The 20,173-nt window shown below is 36.2% G+C and overlaps 1 protein-coding gene across 2 annotated transcripts in view; it reads right to left on the reverse strand.

The window, feature by feature from the left end:
• COG5 (component of oligomeric golgi complex 5) overlaps positions 1-20,173 on the reverse strand; it is a 285,394-nt gene that overhangs the window by 88,601 nt on the left and 176,620 nt on the right. For both annotated transcript variants that reach the window (XM_044946598.2, XR_006552749.2), the window contains exon 11: positions 4,325-4,406. In XM_044946598.2, coding sequence (XP_044802533.2) covers positions 4,325-4,406 — 82 coding nt within the window. The remainder of the gene's footprint in view (positions 1-4,324; positions 4,407-20,173) is intronic.

Consider the following 20,173-nt stretch of genomic DNA (forward strand, 5'->3'; position numbering starts at 1 on the left):
GTTCCTCATGCAAGACTGGGAAGAGTGCCTGTTCCTGAAAGCCAAACTAAAAAACCAAAACTATTTGGTAGAGTATACAAGTCTAGCCTCAGCAGTGGAAAATAATTAGCTCCAAAGTAAACACTGCTCAGGTTTTGCCAATAAATCTAAAAAGCAAGACTCAAAGGGATCAAAATTATTTTTCAGCAACTTGGCAGTATCTGAGAGTAAGAATATTGACTGGAAGACAAAAGTATCTAGTACCAAACAAGATAAAATTCATGTCTGATACTCAATCACAAATTATTAGATATACAAAAAAGTAGAGAAAAATATCAGTGATGAGAAGAAAATTCAATCAACCAGACCCAGAAATGACACAGGACTGAATTACAGACAAGGGCATTTCCATTCCAATCCCACTCGCTAGAGCTGAAAATGAGCAGAACCATGTGGGGCTCCAACGCACGGAAACCTTTGGGTCCCCCATTCTATGTTTGTAGGGAGTAGACTCTTGCTTCCCTGACCTTCCCTGAGTTCCAGAGGGCAGATCTGAACAGTGGCTAATCAGGGAAGGGAGAAGATGCAGAGACAAAGGAGGAGCTTGCAAGAAACAAACATACAGATTTGAAGCACGGTCTGTTTTAAGGGATACATGTAACAGTATCTTTGAACTCTTCTGCAGAACTAAAACACCCTAAAAATGGAAGATGAACAACTTGATGAAGCATTCTTCATTGCAGAAAGGTCACAATTTGATAACCTCAGGAACCTCAGCTTAGGACTTCCCTGGTGGTCCAGTGGTTAAGAATCCACCTGCCACATGAAAAGAGAAACCGGAAAAAAAAAAAAAAAGAATCCACCTGCCAATGCTGGGGACATGTGTTTGATTCCTGGTCAGGGAAGATTCCACATGTCACAGGACAGCTAAATATGCTCACCACACCTAAAGAGTAGACCCTTCGTGTAACAGTTAAGACCCAGTGCAACCAGAAAATAAACAACAACAAAAAAAGAACCATATCTTATGGGGAGACCACCTGAGACCACCAGATTAAAGGAATCCAGGCCCTGCATATACCCTGACCCTTATCAGCAGCCCTGCTCTTGAACCACTGCTATAAAACTCCCCACCGAATCCCTCCAGGTTGGGACACTAAGTTTTTCAGGGTATGAGCCCACTGTGTTGCCCTGTGTCTGACAAAGTAATAATGTTATTCTTTTCTACTTCACCCAAAATTCTGTCTCTGAGATTTGATTCAGTACGAGCGTACAGAGGCTGAGTTTTCGGCATCAGAATTACACTCACTTAGTATTTGTGTGATTTTTGAGATGAAGCTTACCTTATACAGTTTCTACTAAAAATGCGATAAGTAAACCAATCATAAACAATACTGGAAGATGTAATGATTAAAGGTTTGAAATTTTTCAATAATGCTAAGGCTATTTCTTTGGTACACTCCTTCCATATTGAGAGAAAAAACATTATAAATGAAATTTAAATTTACTCATTAAACGAAGAAAGTAAAATACAGTCTACAACAACTCCAACGTTTCGGTAAAGGCTTTAAAGTGATAAGGTACATTTTCAGTGAATGCTTGAAAGCAGAAATACTGTAATAGCCATAAATGAGCTTTTACATTAGCCTTCTTTTATTCTGAAAACCAAGATTTTAATGAATTTTGTAATTATTCTTAATATTTTGTAGGTAAATTTACATCTTTGTGTTTCCATACTGGTATGTAAGTATTAATAAATGTATTTCTTTAAACATAATTGGCTTACAGTGTGAAAGTATTAAAGAAAATTTCATGATGATAATTGGTTTCATGAAAAACTATTAGTTTCATGCATGGAGTAAGAAACTAGAATAACCAAAATTACTAAGTAAATAAAGATAATTTCTAGTAACTGAAAATCATACGTTATTTATACAAACATGGATGTGCATTAAAAAAAAATGAAACAAAGCAGATCCAAAAACAGTCTTACACATATATAACCACATGACGTTCAACTAAAGTGCCAGGACAGTCAACAGGCAAAGCATAACATCTCAGATCCACATGCAAAGAAATAAACTTTGACCATGATCTCATACCATACACAAAAATTAACTCCAAAGGAATCCAGTAAAGCTTCTACAATAAAATATAGGAGGAAATACTTACAGCCTTAGGTTAGACAAAGATTTCTTAGGTCAAACAATCCTCCAAAAGTTATAAAAGAAAAATTGATAAGTTATACTGGTTCAAAAATAAAACTTGTCATTTGGAAGATACTATTAAGAAAATGAAAAGGCAAACACAGACAGATGTGTCTGCAAAACAAACATCTGAGAAAGGACTGTGAACCCAGATATATAAAATTATCTTAAGACTTAATAATTAGAAGACAGTGAAAGTGAAAGTGTTAGTCACAGTTGTGACCAACTCATTGTGACCCCATGGACTGTAGCCCGCCAGGTTACTCTGTCCAAAGTATTCTCCAGGCAAGAACACTGGAGTGGGTTGCCATTTCCTCCTCCAAGGGATCTTTCCAACCCAGGGATTGAACCTGGGTCTCCTAAATTGCAGGCAGATTCTTTATCACTGTGCTACCAGGGAAGCGTGAAGAAAAGGACAAGCAATAAGCTAAAAAATTAAATAAAGCTAAAAAGTCAATACTTTTTATGAATACTTGATTAATAAAGATATACAGATGGAAAATAAATGTGAAAATATGGTTATCACTATCTTTAAGCCAGTGGAAGTTAAAGCCACAATGAAAATCTACTAAACACAAGAATGGCTAAAAGTAAAATAACAATATCATGGATTGATAAAAAGGTAGAGGAATTATCATACATTGTTGATGTGGATGAAAAATCATACATTCATCTTAGGAAGCAGTTCAGCAGTTATTTAAAGGTAACATATACGTATCAAATGATCAGGAAATTCCACTCAAGTATTTACCCAAGAGAATGAAGACATATGTCTACAAAAGATTTGTGTGTAAATGATTATAGTAGCTTTACTCATAATAACCTCAAACTTTAATACCCTAGTTATCCTCCAACTGAGGAATAGACAAATAGCATATATCTATACAATGAAAGTTTAGTCAGAAGTAAAAATAGACTACTGGAACATGCAACAACATGAATAAATCTTAAAATAACTATACATTGCTATAAAAGTTCTCATACTGCATGATTCCAGTTTTATAAAAATCTATGAAAAGCTAACTAATACTGACAGAAAACTTACCATTAGCTGCCAGGAGCCAAGAGGCAGGAATAAGAAACTGACTATGAGTACATGAAGGACATTTGGGGGTGATGGAAATGTTCTGTCTTGTAATGGCAATTATAAGGATGTAAACACTTGTCAAAAACTCATAGAATCCTCTGCTCAAAGTTGGTAAATACATGTAAATTACATATTAAAAAAGATGACCAAACAGATATATAAAGCAGAGAAAAACACAGTATTCTTGGAGTAGAGTGGTTTGTAGAAGAAAATGGAGAGAATCAGTCCTAAATAAATCCTCTGCATAAGTTCTGTCTGGCCACACAGGAATGAAGACCTCTGTGGTCACTACCTTGCTGCACAATTCTTGACAAATAGAAGCAGGGAAGCAGGTACTGTGGTTTGTTCACCCAGGACTGCCAGGGACTAAATAATGCTTATATATACTAGTACTTTCAGTAAATGTTTTTGAATAAAAATTTAACTACATACAAACTCTCAAAATTCTTTTAAAAAGCCTCCATACATTTAATGCTCTTACATTCAGAGATTAGACAAAAGCACTTCCATGATATTAGCTAGTTTGTATATTTCACTGTTTAGAACTACCCTGTGCCGTTATTTCATGACAAAAACAAACAGAGAGAAAATTTTTAGATGATATTTGGTTAAGCAACTTTTAACTCATGATGCGGGCATTTTCTCTGTTCATTCACCAAATCATCATTTTTACAAAAAGGAAAAAGCCATAAGGTCTCTGTGTCTTAATATCTCTTAGTTAGGAATTAAAATATTCTAATTAAAATACTCTACAAGCATTAATAAAATTCTTCAACATCAAACATCCTTTTACACAGAAAAAATTCAGAGTTCCCCTGACTGAATTATGGAGAATTAACTTATTCTTCTGAAGAATTTCATTTCATATCCTAAGTATTTTAAAAGTGTAGAAAGAACTTATTGCTTATATAACTGAATATACAGGTAACATAAGAAATGACAATTAACCCAGGAGTTTCTGAAAGATATGTTCTATAAACCAATAGATCAAAACTTCTTGAAGTAACTGAAAAACTTTGAAATCAATTTGCAAAATAAATACTATACTTACAATTTGTTGCTGTCTGAAATTGAGAAGAAAGTGCTTGAGTAACTGAATTCCAAAATGTATATAAAATTTCAGCCTGTCCATCCTGTGGCCCAAAAAAGGGGGGGTATATTATTTTTTTTTAATGATAATGGATAAGATATAGCATTGACAATGTATTAAAAATGTATTTAAGTCAAAATTCCTAAGACATCAAACAATGAAATTATTAAATAACAAAGTAGAAATATACAGATGATTCAAATCACGTCTCATGTTCAGATGATCAGTCACCATCCTTCTCTGCTACTTACTAGCTGTGTGAGCTTGAGCAAGTTGCTAAATCACTGTATGACTATGGTAACAGTACCTACACTGCAGAATTATTAAGAGGATTTTAAAAGTTTATAAAAGTGAACTCTTGGGACAGTTCTTAACATGTCGTAAACCCTCAGTAAATGTTAGTTATTACTATAACAATTATCATCATCATTTTATATACAAAAGGCAATTTGTGTGACCATAAGAAAATGAAGAACAAGCATACTTAGATTAACATTGACCAGCAGGATATAATTCACCAACTACAAAAGAGAACTGCCTGAAGAATAGATATAATTTTTTGTTTTCTTTTTTAAGTCACAGAAATTACTATTTGGAATAAGAAAAGGCAACCCACTCCAGTATTCTTGCTGGGAAAATTTCATGGACAGAGGAGCCTAGCAGGTTACAGGCCATGGGGTCACAAAGAGTAGGATACAACTGAGTACAAATTACTATTACTCAGCTTAGCAGGATACTATCATTCAACTATTAATACATATTTTAGAAAGTAATTACTACAAGAAAGGATAAACATTAGTTTAAGTATCATTTGTTAAAATAACAAAGTATTTTAGTACTGTTAAAACAAAATGGAACTTCTAGAAAATTTACCAAGTCCTTTAAGGTACTTCTACATGCATGGTATATAGTATCAAATTGTTGGTATTCTATTTTTGAAGTACAAGAATGCCAATTTCACATGGTTCACTTTAATCACATAAATATGTATAATGTTCAAATATGACTACTCTCATAAAAAAGAATAATTAAGAAATTCATTAATTCTGTTTTTCTTTTGCAATTGCAAAAATGAAATTCTACTTTTCAAGGTTATAAAGAAAATGAACTATGAAAAATACTGATTTCTCACTTCTATATCTACACACATATCTATTTTTCTCATTATTTGTTTCTTTACTAAGTCTTTTGTTTTGATTTCAAATGGGTATTGTGTATCACAAAAAGAGGCAAATCAAATAATTGCTAGTTTCTTACTCAGGGATCAGAAAGTAGATTTAGATCACCAAGATTTTATGCAATATGTATATTGTATATGTGCAAGCTCAGTTGCTCAGTGGTGTCCGACTCTGCAACCTTATGGACTACAGTCTGCCAGGCTCCTCTTGTTCCAGGAAAGAATACTGGAATAGGTTGCCATTTCCTCCTGCAGGGGATCTTCTGGACCCAGAGATCAAACCTGCATCTCCTGTGTCTCCTGCATTGGTAAGCAGATGCACTGTATATCATATAGCTTAAAGTGGATGTTTTTCCAACAAGGACCTATAATAGCACAAGGAATTATATTCAATATCTTGTAATAACTGCTAATGCAAAAGAATCTGGAGAAGTATATATATCTACTATATATAAAACTATAACTGAATCACTTTGGTGTACTGTTAACTAATGCAACATTGTAACTGCTTAAACTTTAGTTAAATAAACTGACTTCTTCATCAAATTAAAGAATCATCATAATATGTCATATTAACAAAATGAAGGACAAAACCACATGATCATCTCAACTGATAGACAAATAGCATTAGACAAAGTTCAACACAGTTTCATGATGAAACCACTCAACAAGCTAGGAAATTATCACAACATAATAAAGGCCATATATAACAAGTCCACAGGTAACATCATAATGGTAAAAATCTGAAAGCTAAGATGCAGAACACTGGATGACTATATATATATATACACACAATATACACATGCATATATATATGCTTCTACACACACACACACACACACTTAAATAAGAAAATGGGTCAATCTTGCTTAAGCATACAAATACAAAATTTTCAGGTATAATAGTAAACTGACTTTGGTATTTGAATTATCTACCTAAACAAGTTGGATTTATGTCAGCAATGTAAGTATCATTAAATATTAGGAACTGTATTAATGCAATAGCCCAATGTTTGCAATAAGGAAATCTACAGAATCATGTAGCTGAGTGAATAAAAGGCAATTAATACAGTTCATTTAAATTAGCAAAATACTTAATACCCAGTTCTCATTTTAAAAAAAAATTCAGAGAAAACAAAGCATAAAATGATTCCTGTCCTTTTGAAATTGTGGTTAAAAAGCACAAAATTTACCATCTTGGCCACTTTGAAGATGACAGTAGTGCTAACTCCATGTACCTTGTGCAACAGATCCCTGCAATTTTTCATCTTGCAAAACTGAAACTCTATGACTAATGAACTACTCCCATTTTCTTTCTCCCCCAGCCCTTGCAAACTACCTATCTACTTTCCAAGAAGGTAACTATACGAAATATGTGTGTTTTTGTGGTAAGACTGTTTCATTTAGCATGATATAAAGATTCAACCATCTTTACCATCTTAAGACTAAATAATATTCCATTGTATCTATGTACACATGTATTTCTGTGCCTGAAACATATTTTCTTTTTTTTTTAAGCAACATTTTTTAAAAATTTATTTGTTTTAATCGGAGGCTAATTACTTTACAATATTGTAGTGGTTTTTGCCATACATTCACATGAATCAGCCACGGGTGTACATGTGTTCCCCATCCTGAACCCCCCCTCTCACCTCCCTCACCATCCTATCCCTTACGGCCATCCCAGTGCATCAACCCTGAGCACCCTGTCTCATGTATTGAACCTGGACTGGCAATCTATTTCACATATGATAATATACATGTTTTAATGCTATTCTCTCAAATCATCCCACCCTTGTCTTCTCCCACAGAGTCCAAAAGACTGGTCTATACATCTATGTCTCTTTTGCTGACTTGCATATAGGGTCATTGTTACAGTCTTTCTAAATTTCATACATAAGTGTTCAGTTCAGTTCAGTTCAGTGGCTCAGTCTGTCCGACTCTTTGTGACCCCTTGAATTGCAGCACGCCAAGCCTCCCTATCCATCACCAACTCCTGGTGTTCACTCAAACTCATGTCCATCAAGTCGGTGATGCCATCCAGGCATCTTATCCTCTGTTGTCCCCTTCTCCTCATGCCTCCAATCCCTCCCAGCAACAGGGTCTTTTCCAATGAGTCAACTCTTCGCATGAGGTGGCCAAAGTATTGGAGTTTTAGCTTTAGCATCAGTTCTTCCAATGAACACCCAGGACTGATCTCCTTTAGGATGGACTGGTTGAATCTCCTTGCAGTCCAAGGGACTCTCAAGAGTCTTCTCCAACACCACAGTTCAAAGGAATCAATTTTTCAGTGCTCAGCTTTCTTTATAATCCAACTCTCACATCCATACATGACCACTGGAAAAACCATAGCCTTGACTAGACAGACCTTTGTTGGAAAAGTAATGTCTGCTTTTTAATATGCTGTCTAGCTTAGTCATAACTTTCCTTCCAAGGAGTAAGCATCTTTTAATTTCATGGCTACAATCACCATCTGTAGTGATTTTGGAGCCCAGAAAAATAAAGTTAGCCACTTTTTCCCCATCTATTTGCCATGAAGTGATAGGACGAGATGCCATGATCTTAGTTTTCTGAATGCTGAGATTTAAGCCAACTTTTTCACTCTCCTCTTTCACTTTCATCAAGAGGCTCTTTAGTTCTTCTTTGCTTTCCGCCATAAGGGTGGTGTCATCTGCATATCTGAGGTTATTGATATTTCTCCCAGCAATCTTGATTCCAGCTTGTGCTTCCTCCAGGCCAGCGTTTCTCATGATGTACTCTGCATAGAAGTTAAATAAGCAGGGTGACAATATACAGCCTTGACATACTCCTTTTCCTATTTGGAACCAGTCTGTTGTTCCATGTCCAGTTCTAACTGTTGCTTCCTGACCTCCATACAGGTTTCTCAAGAAGTAGCTCAGGTGGTCTCATATTCCCATCTCTTTTAGAATGTTCCACAGTTTATTGTGATCCACACAGTCAGAGGCTTTGGCATAGTCAATAAAGCAGAAATGCATGTTTTTCTGGAACTCTTCCTTTTTCGAAGATCCAGTAGATGTTGGCAATTTGATCTCTGGTTCCTCTGCCTTTTCTAAATCCAGCTTGAACATCTGGAAGTTCACAGTGCACGTACTGCTGAAGCCTGGCTTGGAGAATTTTGAGCATTACTTTACTAGCGTGTGAGATGAATGCAATGGTGTGGTAGTCTGAGCATTCTTTGGCATTGCCTTTCTTTGGGATTGGAATGAAAAGTGACCTTTTCCAATCCTGTGGCCACTGCTGAGTTTTCCAGATTTGCTGGCATATTGAGTATAGCATCATCTTTTAGGATTTGAAATAGTTCAACTGGAATTCCATCAGCTCCACTAACTTTGTTCGTAGTGATGCTTCCTAAGGCCCACTTGACTTCACATTCCAGGATGTCTGGCTATAGATGAGTGATCACACCATTGTGATTATCTGGGTCATGAAGCTCTTTTTTGTACAGTTCTTGTGTGTATTCTTGCCACCTCTTCTTAATATCTTCTGCTTCTGTTAGGTCCCTACCATTTATGTCCTCTATTGAGCCCATCTTTGCATGAAATGTTCTCCTGGTATCTCTAATTTTCTTGATTTCATATGGCAGTTCTATTTCCAGTTTTTTAAGGAATCTCTACAATGTTCTCCATAGTGGCTGTACTAGTTTGCATTCCCACCAACAGTGTAAGAGGGTTCCCTTTATCCACACCCTCTCCAGCATTTATTGTTTGTAGACCTTTGGATAGCAGCCATTCTGACCGGGTGAGATGGTACCTCATTGTGGTTTTGATTTGCATTTCTCTGATAATGAGTGATATTGAACATCTTTTCATGTGTTTGTTAGCCATCTGTATGTCTTCTTTGGAGAAATGTCTGTTTAGTTCTTTGGACCATTTTTTTGATTGGATTGTTTATTTTTCTGGAATTGAGCTGCAGGAGCTGCTTGTATATTTTGGAGATTACTTCTTTGTCAGTTGCTTCATTTGCTATTTTCTCCCATTCTGAAGGCTGTCTTTTCACCTTGCTTATAGTTTCCTTCGTTGTGCAAAGGTTTCAAGTTTACTTAGGTCCCATTTGCTTATTTTTGCTTTTATTTCCACTACTCTGGGAGGTAGGTCATAGAGGATCCTGCTATGATTTACGTCAGAGAGTGTTTTTCCTATGTTTTCCTCTAGGAGTTTTATAGTTTCTGGTCTTATGTTTAGATCTTTAATCCATTTTGAGTTTATTTTTGTGTATGGTGTTAGAAAGTGTTCTGGTTTCATCTTTTGCAAGTGCTTGACTAGTTTTCCCAGCACAACTTGTTAAAGAGATTGTCTTTTCTCCATTGTATATTCTTGCCTCCCTTGTCAAAGATAAGGTGTCCACAGGTGCATGGATTTATCTCTGGGCTTTCTATTTTGTTCCATTGATCTATATTTCTGTCTTTGTGCCAGTACCATACTGTCTTGATGACTGTAACTTTGTGGTATAGCCTGAAGTCAGGCAGGTTGATTCCTCCAGGTCCATTCTTCTTTCTCAGGATTGCCTGGTTATTCGAGATTTTTTGTATTTCCATACAAATTGTGAAATTATTTGTTCTAGTTCTGTGAAAAATACTGTTGGTAGCTTGATAGGGATTGCATTGAATCTATAGATTACTTTGGGTAGTATACTCATTTTCACTATATTGATTCTTCTGATCCATGAACATGGTATATTTCTCCATCTATTTGTGTCATCTTTGATTTCTTTCATCAGTGTTTTTTAGTTTTTTTATATATAGGTCTTTTGTCTCTTTAGGTCAGACAATTCGATTGCTTCTATCTCTTGGCTATTATGAATAATGCTGCAATGAACACAATGGGGCAAATCTCTCTTTAAGATCTTGTTTACAATTCTTTTGGATCTCTATCTCCAGAAGTGAGATTGCTGGATTATACATTAATTCTATTTTTACTTTTTTTGAGAAAACTCTATATTGTTTTTCTTAGCAGCTGCACTATTTTACATTCCTAATAACAATGTACAAGGGTACTGATTTCTCCACATCCTCACCAACACTTGTTTCTGGTTTGAAAAGTCATGCTAATCAGTGCATGTGATATCTCATTATGATTTTGATTTGTACTTCCTGATGATTAGTGGTGCTGATGATCTTTTAATTTGCTTGTTGGTCATTTCCATGTCTTCTTTGAAGAAATGTCTATTTGTATGTCTATTCAAGTCCATCACACATTTTTTTTAGTTGAGTTACTTGGTTTCTTGTTACTGTTGTTGAGTTGTAGGAGTTCTTTATATATTATGAACATCAGCCCCTTATCAAATATATAGCTTGCAAATATTTTCTCTCATTCTGTGGGTTGCCTTTTCATTCTATTGTTTCCTTTGTCACAAAGAAGTTTCAAAGTTTGATGTACTCCTATTTTTGCTTTTCTCACCTGTGATTTTGGTGTTATATCCATGAAATCACTGCCAAGTGCAATGTTATGAAGATTTCCCATGTTTTCTACTATGAGTTTTAAAATTTTAGTTCTTACATTTAGGGTTTTAACTCATTTTGAATTCATTTTTTAATACAGTAGGGTTTTAACTCATTTTGAATTGATGTTTTAATACAGTTTAAGGTAAGGGTCTAATTTCTTTATTTTGCACAGGAACATCCAATTTTCCAGCATCATTTCTAGAAGAGACTAGTAATACAAAGTTTGTGTGACCCTCTTTATTCTACATACCATTATTTGTCTTTTTTTAATCTGAAATTAATACTGTCACTATTGCTTTCATTTGAGAAATGTTTATCAATCCATTTATTTTATTCTTTCAAGTTGTTTGTTTTTTGATGTGACTCTTATAAATCTATTTTATTTTTAAACATTGTTTTGTCTTTTAATAAGGAAACTACAAACCAAATATGTTTAACTAACAGGTTGTTTCAGCTTTTATCATCTCATTGTGTTTCCTTTGTTTTCTGTGTTTGTTCTGTGGATTATTTTTGTTTCCTTTTATCTTCTCTAGAGGCTTTTCATTTATTCATTCTGGATGTGTCATTATCTATTCCTACAACTAACCATAAATTCCTTTCAGTCAAATCATCTCTGAAATTCTACAGAATTACTGAAATAGATTCCTAGAAATAACAGGAAATCTTCAAGGCTTTTTTATAATTTCCAAAGTAAACAAGAAAATTCTAAGACATAGACATGCCATTTTAAAAGAAAACATAGGGTCCCGGATAATCTGGCTACTTCTTCCTTTTTAGTGACAAGTCACTTAAAACTTCAAACCCAGAAAGTATGTACTTTTAACTTATTTAGAGAACTCAAAGTGTCCATGCTCTAGAATATATGTGAACCTTGGCTAAGAAATTAATGTTTTCTGAATATCCATTATGTAACAGGCATTGCTGAATGCTATCTCACTTAAATCTTACAACAACCACTAGAATATAAGGCCCTCAATCGTAGAGGCCTCATTTTGTCTTTTTTACCACTCTAATTACAACACTGAGACTGTGACCTAGACATAAAGGCACATAATATTTATTTTGAGAATGAGTGGATGACATCTTTATGTCCCTTTTCAGAGTAAAAACAAAGGTCAAAGAGAAAATGTGACTTGCTTAGAATCACACAGAAAGTGGTAGAGCTGGGATTTGATCTAAAGTCTGTTTGGTTGAATGTATTGTGTGTGCTAAGTCGGTTCAGCCAAGTCCGATTCTGTGCAACCCCATGGGCTGCAGCCTGCCAGAATCCTCTATCCATGGGATTCTCCAACCAAGAACACTGGAGTGGGTTGCCATGCCCTCCTCCAGGGAATTTTCCTGACCCAGGGATCAAACTCACATCTCTCATGTCTCCTGCATTGGCAGGTGGGTTCTTTACCACTAGTGCCACCTGGGAAGCCCCTATCAAAGTATTAGTCCCCTTTAACTTAACTTACAAAACCTTATATGGTATGATTGTGAGAGTCAATTCCTAGGTAGGTTGATAAGAAATCCAGGGGTCCCCAAGGGGAGAGGGGTCTGGAATTCTCAAGGAAGAGGAAAGGACAAACTTTCTTTTCCCTCTACTTTCCTTAGCCTTAGTCACATAAAACATTTTTATCTTTAAGCCTGGAACTGCTGCTGCTGCTGCTGCTGCTAAGTCGCTTCAGTCGTGTCCGACTCTGTGTAACCCCATAGATGGCAGCCCACAGGCTCCCCCGTCCCTGGGATTCTCCAGGCAAGAACACTGGAGTGGGTTGCCATTTAATGATTACACAACTAACAACTCGGTTTGCACTCTGTACTAAGGATTATATAGCAGTGTATCCTGCTTGAGGACAGTTTCTCCTTCCTGAGGGCCTTCTGGCTAATCCTGTTATCTTGAAATGTGGATTCTGGGAGTGCGTCTCTTTGCAACCTCCGGACATTCTATTGACTCACTGTAATAACTAACTGGAGAGTATATAACTCCATTGCTAACACTAGTAAGGGGGTACTCTTTCTGCCCCCTTCTGATGTCTATGTCAGAAGCTTTCTCTATCCCTTTTATACGTTAATAAAACTCTATTGCACAAAAGCTCTGAGCGATCAAGCCTCGTCTCTGGCCCTGGACTGAATTCTTCTCTTCCAGAGGCCCAGAATCCAGGCGTCTTTTCGTGGGTCAGCAACAACCTTTCAATTGTCCCAGTCTATTTCTCTTGTTACACCCCACTGAGATCAAAGATTTAACCACACTCTAATTCTTTCAGGTTCTTGAAGGTTCTTTTGTAGTTTCTTCCAGTTATTAGCCTTTAAACTAGAACCTTCATCAGTCAATTTAGGTATCATTTCTCTTGGCTCCCCTATGCTTGGTGTGCTCTATTAAATACATCTATTGCACCCCATATTCCCCAACATAATTACATTTTCCCATTTAAATAAAGGAACAGAGCAGTGGTCAAGAAGAGGGAGCCTGAAAGTAGAGTATTAAAGCTCAAATCCAGACTCTACCACCTCTACTGATAGAACCTGTGGGGCATCTGAGTGAAGATGATCTAGGACATGGAAAAGATACAACTCTCTTGCTTAAGAATAAAATCTAAGCTGGAGAAAGAAATTTAGGTGATATCATCATTTGGAGGTGGTAGAAACTATTAGAATGTGTGAACTTTTCTACAGATTGCATATGGCATAAGAAGAAAAGGATAGGACCCAGGGGAACAACACTACCTAAAGGTTGGGAAATAAATAATTTAGAGTGGAGAAAGAGAAGTGGGTAGAGCTTGGACACAAGTTAGTGACTGATGAAACCGAATGATGGATACATAGGGAGTCACTGCCCTATATTTTGGTTCTATTTTAGCTTTTGTTTGAAATGTTACTAATAAAATGTTTTTAAAAGAAGGGGAGGTGGAGGTAGAGGAACTGATGAAGGATTCTGAAAAGATGCAGTATTTGTGAAAGGGGAAAGCCGAAGTCATTACTACCTCAAAGGAACAAAGTAGAGTGAGCACAAGGATTTGGTAGTTGGGGCATTATAATTCTTTTAGTAAGAACTGTTTCAGTGGAGCAGAAGCTTGATTTCAATGGTTTGGAACAAAAGAAGTAAGAAATAGAGATACCAAGTAGTTTATGAAAATCTTGGCATGAAGGGAAGAAATGCTTACAGAGAGGTATAGGACCAAGGATTTTGCTCTGGTTTTGGGTTTAGACGGTAGGTCCTTAGGAGGAAGTAAGTGGGAAAGGTGGATGTTGGAGAAAGCAGAGTGCCCCAGACAGGGATAAAATGTAGAACACAAACAAAAGGAGAGGGACAAGTCTGAGAAAAGAGAAGATACAACCAACAATCTAATACAATTCAAAGAAGATGATACAATCTTTGATACAGAAAGGGAAGGCAAGGAACAATTCAGAGAGATTTTTTAAGACAGTAAACTATAGTCCTAGGGTCACAAAGAGTCAGACACTATTGAAGCAACTTAGGACAGACGGACGGATGAACTAGATGAGACAAGGTGAGAGGGAACCAGGTGTAATTAAGTTATAATTAAAGGACAAGAGGAAGTCAAAGGTTTGGCAACAAGTCTGTGCCAGAGATCTCTGTGGAGAGATCACATTGTAAGAAAGCCTGAAGACTCGATTAAAAAAACCAAACAGATATGAATTTTATATTAGCTCTTAATCATCTTCTGGATGAAAGCAGAGGGAGTCTAGGAAAGCAAATATAAAGCAAAGAAAAAAGTTATCTTTACTGGAAAAGAGTCTTCAGGGAGCAACATTTTGCTCTGATGACAATAAAGGAAGGTATAAAAATTCAGTAGGGACTTTAAGATGAACACCAAAAAGCAAAATGAGAACACCTATGCAACCAAAAGAAGTCCACTTAAAATCAAAATGTTGGCTTTTATATGCATATTGTTCTAAAATAAAAGAATATTTATGGTACAAGCTACTTGTTGTTTTAAGAAATGGGGGCTTAGATAAGGTGGCAGTGGGAGAAGTGAAAAGTAGACAGATTTCAGTTAACTTCTGATGAGTGAACAGATAGGACTTGTTAAAATGTATGAAAATGTAGAGCTAAATAGAAAAAACATACACAAAATGTTAACATAAGTCATTTCTGGGTGACGGGCTTAAACACAATGTGTCCTTTATTCTTTTATTCTTTTTTGGAGGAGTAATTAAGATAATTAACTTAATTCTAAAGGCAAGAATAAATTCTTGATGTAAAAAATTCAGTACTGAATTACACATGGCAAAAACTAAAAGTTCCTCTTCAAATTCAAATCCCTTATCCCACACTTTTCCCCTAGAGATCATCAAGTCAAAGGGTTTTAAAGTTACAGGAACTAAAAATAAAATAAAGGGTTTTAAAACCCTTTCCACATAGTTCACTGTAGTGTTTCTCAACCTTTCTTTTCATTATTTCCCCTCCAAAATGAAAACTAATTAACTATACCTATGTAATCTAGTCAAGGCTATGGTTTTTCCAGTGGTCATGTATGGATGTGAGAGTTGGACTGTGAAGAAAGCTGAGCGCCAAAGAATTGATGCTTTTGAACTATGGTGTTGGAGAAGACTCTTGAGAGTCCCATGGACTGCAAGGAGATCCAACCAGTCCATTCTGAAGGAGATCAGCCCTGGGTGTTCATTGGAAGGAATGATGCTAAAGCTGAAACTCCAGTACTTTGGCCACCTCATGCGAAAAGTTGACTCATTGGAAAAGACTCTGATGCTGGGAGGGATTGGGGGCAGGAGGAGAAGGGGACGACAGAGGATGAGATGGCTGGATGGCATCACCGACTCGATGGACATGGTTTGAGTAAACTACAGGAGTTGGTGATGGACAGGGAGGCTTGGCATGCTGCAATTCATGGGGCTGCAAAGAGTCGGACTGAGCAACTGAACTGAACTGAATATATATTATACTAAAATAACTATACAATGTAACTGAATTTAATTTAAATTTAACTTAGTCTTTCCCTAATGACAGATACTAAATACTAAGGAATAAGACTTGGTGCAGCAGAATTGAACTCTGGAGGGCACTCAAAACCATTGTAATATATGATTGTTTCTGTTTATCCTTCTTCCCAAAAAACAGAACTATTTCTCCCTCTTGGGGTCAATATTGCCCTTATTGAGAATGCATGGTGGACCAGTGTTTTAAATAGACTGTCAGTCAAATTAGATTTAGTATGAACCATATTCTCCTTCAAACTTTTCCCTTGGCTTCCTTTATCATATTCCATTTGACTTCATTCTCTTGAGGTACTCCCTGTGGCATCCTCTGTTACAATGTTTCCTAAACTTAGTGAATATAAATATTTTTAAATACACATTCTAATATATGTTTACTTATTTGTTTAAAATTATATATCTGTTGCTGTTGTTTAGTCGCCACATCATGTCCAATTCTTTGGGACCCCATGCACTATAGCCCACCAGGCTCCTTTGTTCATGGGATTTCCCAGCCAAGAATACTGGAATGGGTTGACATTTCCTTCTCCAAAATTATAAATAAATACTACTATATTAATAAAATATGTGCAATATAAAATGTACAAAAAATATAGTTTAAAGGATGAAACTTAAAAAAGGGACGGGTAGAAATTAGAACTGTCTTTTTCCATGTAAAACTGTATACACACTTTGGAAAAAGCAGAGCTCTATATAAATTTTATATGTTGCATTTTCAAGGTACATTTCTTTTCTCTCCATAGCCAATTCTACCTATTACTATGGCTTTGACCACCATCTATGAGGTTCAGTTCAGTTCAATCACTCAGTCATATCCGACTCTTCGTGAACCCATGGACTGCAGCACACCAGGCTTCCCTGTCCATCACCAACTCCCAGAGCTTACTCAAACTGATGTGATGTCATCCAACCATCTCATCCTCTGTCATCTGCTTCTCCTGCCTTCAATCTTTCCCAGCATCAGGGTCTTTCCCAATAAGTCACTTCTTCGCATCAGGTGGCCAAAGCATTGGAGTTTCAGCTTCAACATCAGTCCTTCCAATGAATATTCAGGACTGATTTCCTTTAAGATGGACTGGTTGGATCTCCTTGAAGTCCAAGGGACTCTCAAGAGTTTTCTTAAACACTACAGTTCAAATGCGTCAATTCTTCAGCACTCAGCTTTCTTTATAGCCTAACTCTCACATCCATACATGACTACTGGAAAAAACCATAGCTTTGACTGGATGGACCTTTGTTGGCAAAGTAATGTCTTTGCTTTTTAATATGCTGTCTAGGTCGGTCTAGGCTGGTCTAGGTTTTCTTCCAAGGAGTAAGCGTCTTTTAATTTCATGACTGCAGTCACCATTTGCAGTGATTTTGGAGCCCAAAAAATAAAGTCTGCCACTATTTCCATTGTTTCTCCATCTATTTGCCATGAAGTGATGGGACCGGATGCCATGATCTTAGCTTTCTGAATGCTGAGTTTTAAGCCAACATTTCACTCTCCTCTTTCACTCTCATCAAGAGGCTCTTTAGTTCTTTGCTTTCTGCCATATGGGTGGTGTCATCTGTGTATCTGAGGTTATTGATATTTTTCCCGGCAATCTTGATTCCAACTTGTGCTTCATCCAGCCCACCATTTCTCATGATGTACTCTGCATATAAGTTAAATAAGCAGGGACATCTCCCAAATTTATGTCTCCAGTGGATGCCTCTTCTGAGCTCCAGACTCATATATTAAATTGCCTAACTGAAACTTCCCTTGAATGTGCCATGAGCACCTGAATACCGAACGTATCTTCCTTGTTTAATGTGCTTCTCAGTTTATGGTCTCAAGTGAAGTTTACTACTATCCACCAGAACTCTTGTCAAAACTGAATATACAATATCAGCCTTGACACCTCCTTCTCTATCTCACCACTTCTAATCTGTCATTAAGATGTGTTGGTGTTATCTCCTGAATAATTCTCAAATCAATGCAACTGTCTCCATTTTTACTGGCATCAATGTAAATTACTGCTATAGGCTGTTTTGTCTTGACAAAATTCATATGTTGAAGTTCTAACCGAAACCAACCATACATGAAAACGTAATCATATTTGGAGATTGGGTCTTTCATGAAGTAATTAAGTTAAAACAGAGTCATTAGGGTGTCCTTATAAGAAGAGGAAATCTGAAACACGGACACATACAGAAGGAAATGATGTAAAGACACAGGGAGAAGACAGCTCTATGGACATTTGTCTACAGGTCTTTGGATATATTCTTTCGTTTCTCTTGGATTAATAACTAGGGGCATATTGCTAAGTCATATAATACATGTATGTTTAACTTTTTAAGGAAAAGCCAAATTGTTTCCTAAAGTGGTTGTACCATTTTACATTTCCCTTCAGCAGTATATGAGAGTTACAGTTGTTCCATATCCTCACCAACACATGGTATGCTCAGGTCTTTCAACTTTTAGATATGTACTTAAATGACAAAGACCATTTTAACTTTTCACTTCCAAACTAGAAGTTTTTATTTCTTTTTCTTTCTCACTGCACTAGTTAAGAAAATGTTAGGCAGAAGTAGTGAGAGCACAAAGAATACTTGTCCTCCTACCTGATCATTTCTTAACGGTCACTTGTCATTTTTTTATTCCATCTTTACTTCTAAAACCTATGCAGGTATTCTAGATTCTTTATCAATTAATTCTAACATCTGAAGTCCATAGCGTCCTTCAGAAGTTCTTTAGGAGTCTAAAACCTGTTTTGCATTGTGTTTATTTTTCTTGCTGACTCTCAATCACAGATTCTAGTCTATTTATATGACTGGTGATTTTCAACTATGAGCTCATAGTTGGATGACCTTAACATGTGGAGAATTCTGACAGCTAAAACTAGAAATGCTTTCCTCTACAGAGGATCTGTACTTGCTTTTTGTGAGAGTAGGTACTGTTACCAACCCAGGAACATGTTAGCCACAGTCATAGGTCTCAAGATCTCAGGAGCTTTAATGCAAGGTTCATTCTCCCACCATGCTAGAGACCCAGAGCTTAGTGGACTGACCCCATCATTGACATGAACATTTGACTTCAGAGCAACTTCAGCATTTGCAATGACTTACAGCTCACACATCTCCACTACAGTTTCAACTACTTTATCTGCTTATGCTTATCTGTATATGCATATGTCCCTCAGAGATTCTCTTACTTTTGGCAGGGCCAAAAGTACATTAAAAATTAAGCTTTTCTAACATCTAAAATTTGTTTTAGCAGGGAGAGGGCTCTTAAAAATAACTCATCCTCCATGGAAGCAACCTAGATTTCCATCGGCAGACAAATGGATAAGAAAGCTGTGGTACATATACACAATGGAATATTACTCAACTATTAAAAAGAATGCATTTGAATCAGTTCTAATGAGGTGGATGAAACTGGAGCCTATTATACAGAACGAAGTAAGTCAGAAGGAAAAACACCAATACAGTATATGAACACATATATATGGAATTTAGAAAGATAGTAACAATGACCCTATATGCAAGAGAGCAAAAGAGATGCAGATGTAAAGAACAGACTTCTGGACTCTGTGGGAGAAGGCAATGGTGGAATGATTTGAGAGAATAGCATTGAAACATGTATATTATCATATGTGAAACAGATCGCCAGTCCAGGTTCGAGGCATGAGACAGGGTGCTCAGGGCTGGTGCACTGGGATGACGCTAAGGGATGGGATGGGGAGGGAGGTGGGAGGGAAAGTCAAGATGCGGAACACATGTACACCCATGGCTGATTCATGTGAATGTATAGCTAAAACCAGCAAAATATTGTAAAGTAATTAGCCTCCAATTAAAATATTTTTTTTAAAGTCAAAAAAGTAAAATAAAATGTATTTATATTATGAAAAAAAAATAAATAAAAAATAACTCGTCTTCAAGCTAGTAAAGCAAAAATCTTCTAAACCTTTACAGATAAGAGTATTTATTGATAACAAATGACTTAAGACATGTAAATTGGCTTACTGCCACTTTTTTTTTAATCAAATTAGGATGCCATTGATAAATGAGTTAAACATTTTGCTCATTTTTCTAAAAATATTTCATATTTGGGTGTCCTAAAATTTTTTTGAGTCTTAAATGCTATTATCAAATCATTTCATACATTAAAAAGGGCAAAAGAAAACACATTCTTTTTCATAGTTAAAATCTTTGTTAGTACTACAGCTGCTCAAAATGCTGAATACATTCCA

The sequence above is a fragment of the Bubalus bubalis genome, chromosome 8, assembly GCF_019923935.1.
Source record: "Bubalus bubalis isolate 160015118507 breed Murrah chromosome 8, NDDB_SH_1, whole genome shotgun sequence".
Classification (NCBI taxonomy): domain Eukaryota; kingdom Metazoa; phylum Chordata; class Mammalia; order Artiodactyla; family Bovidae; genus Bubalus; species Bubalus bubalis.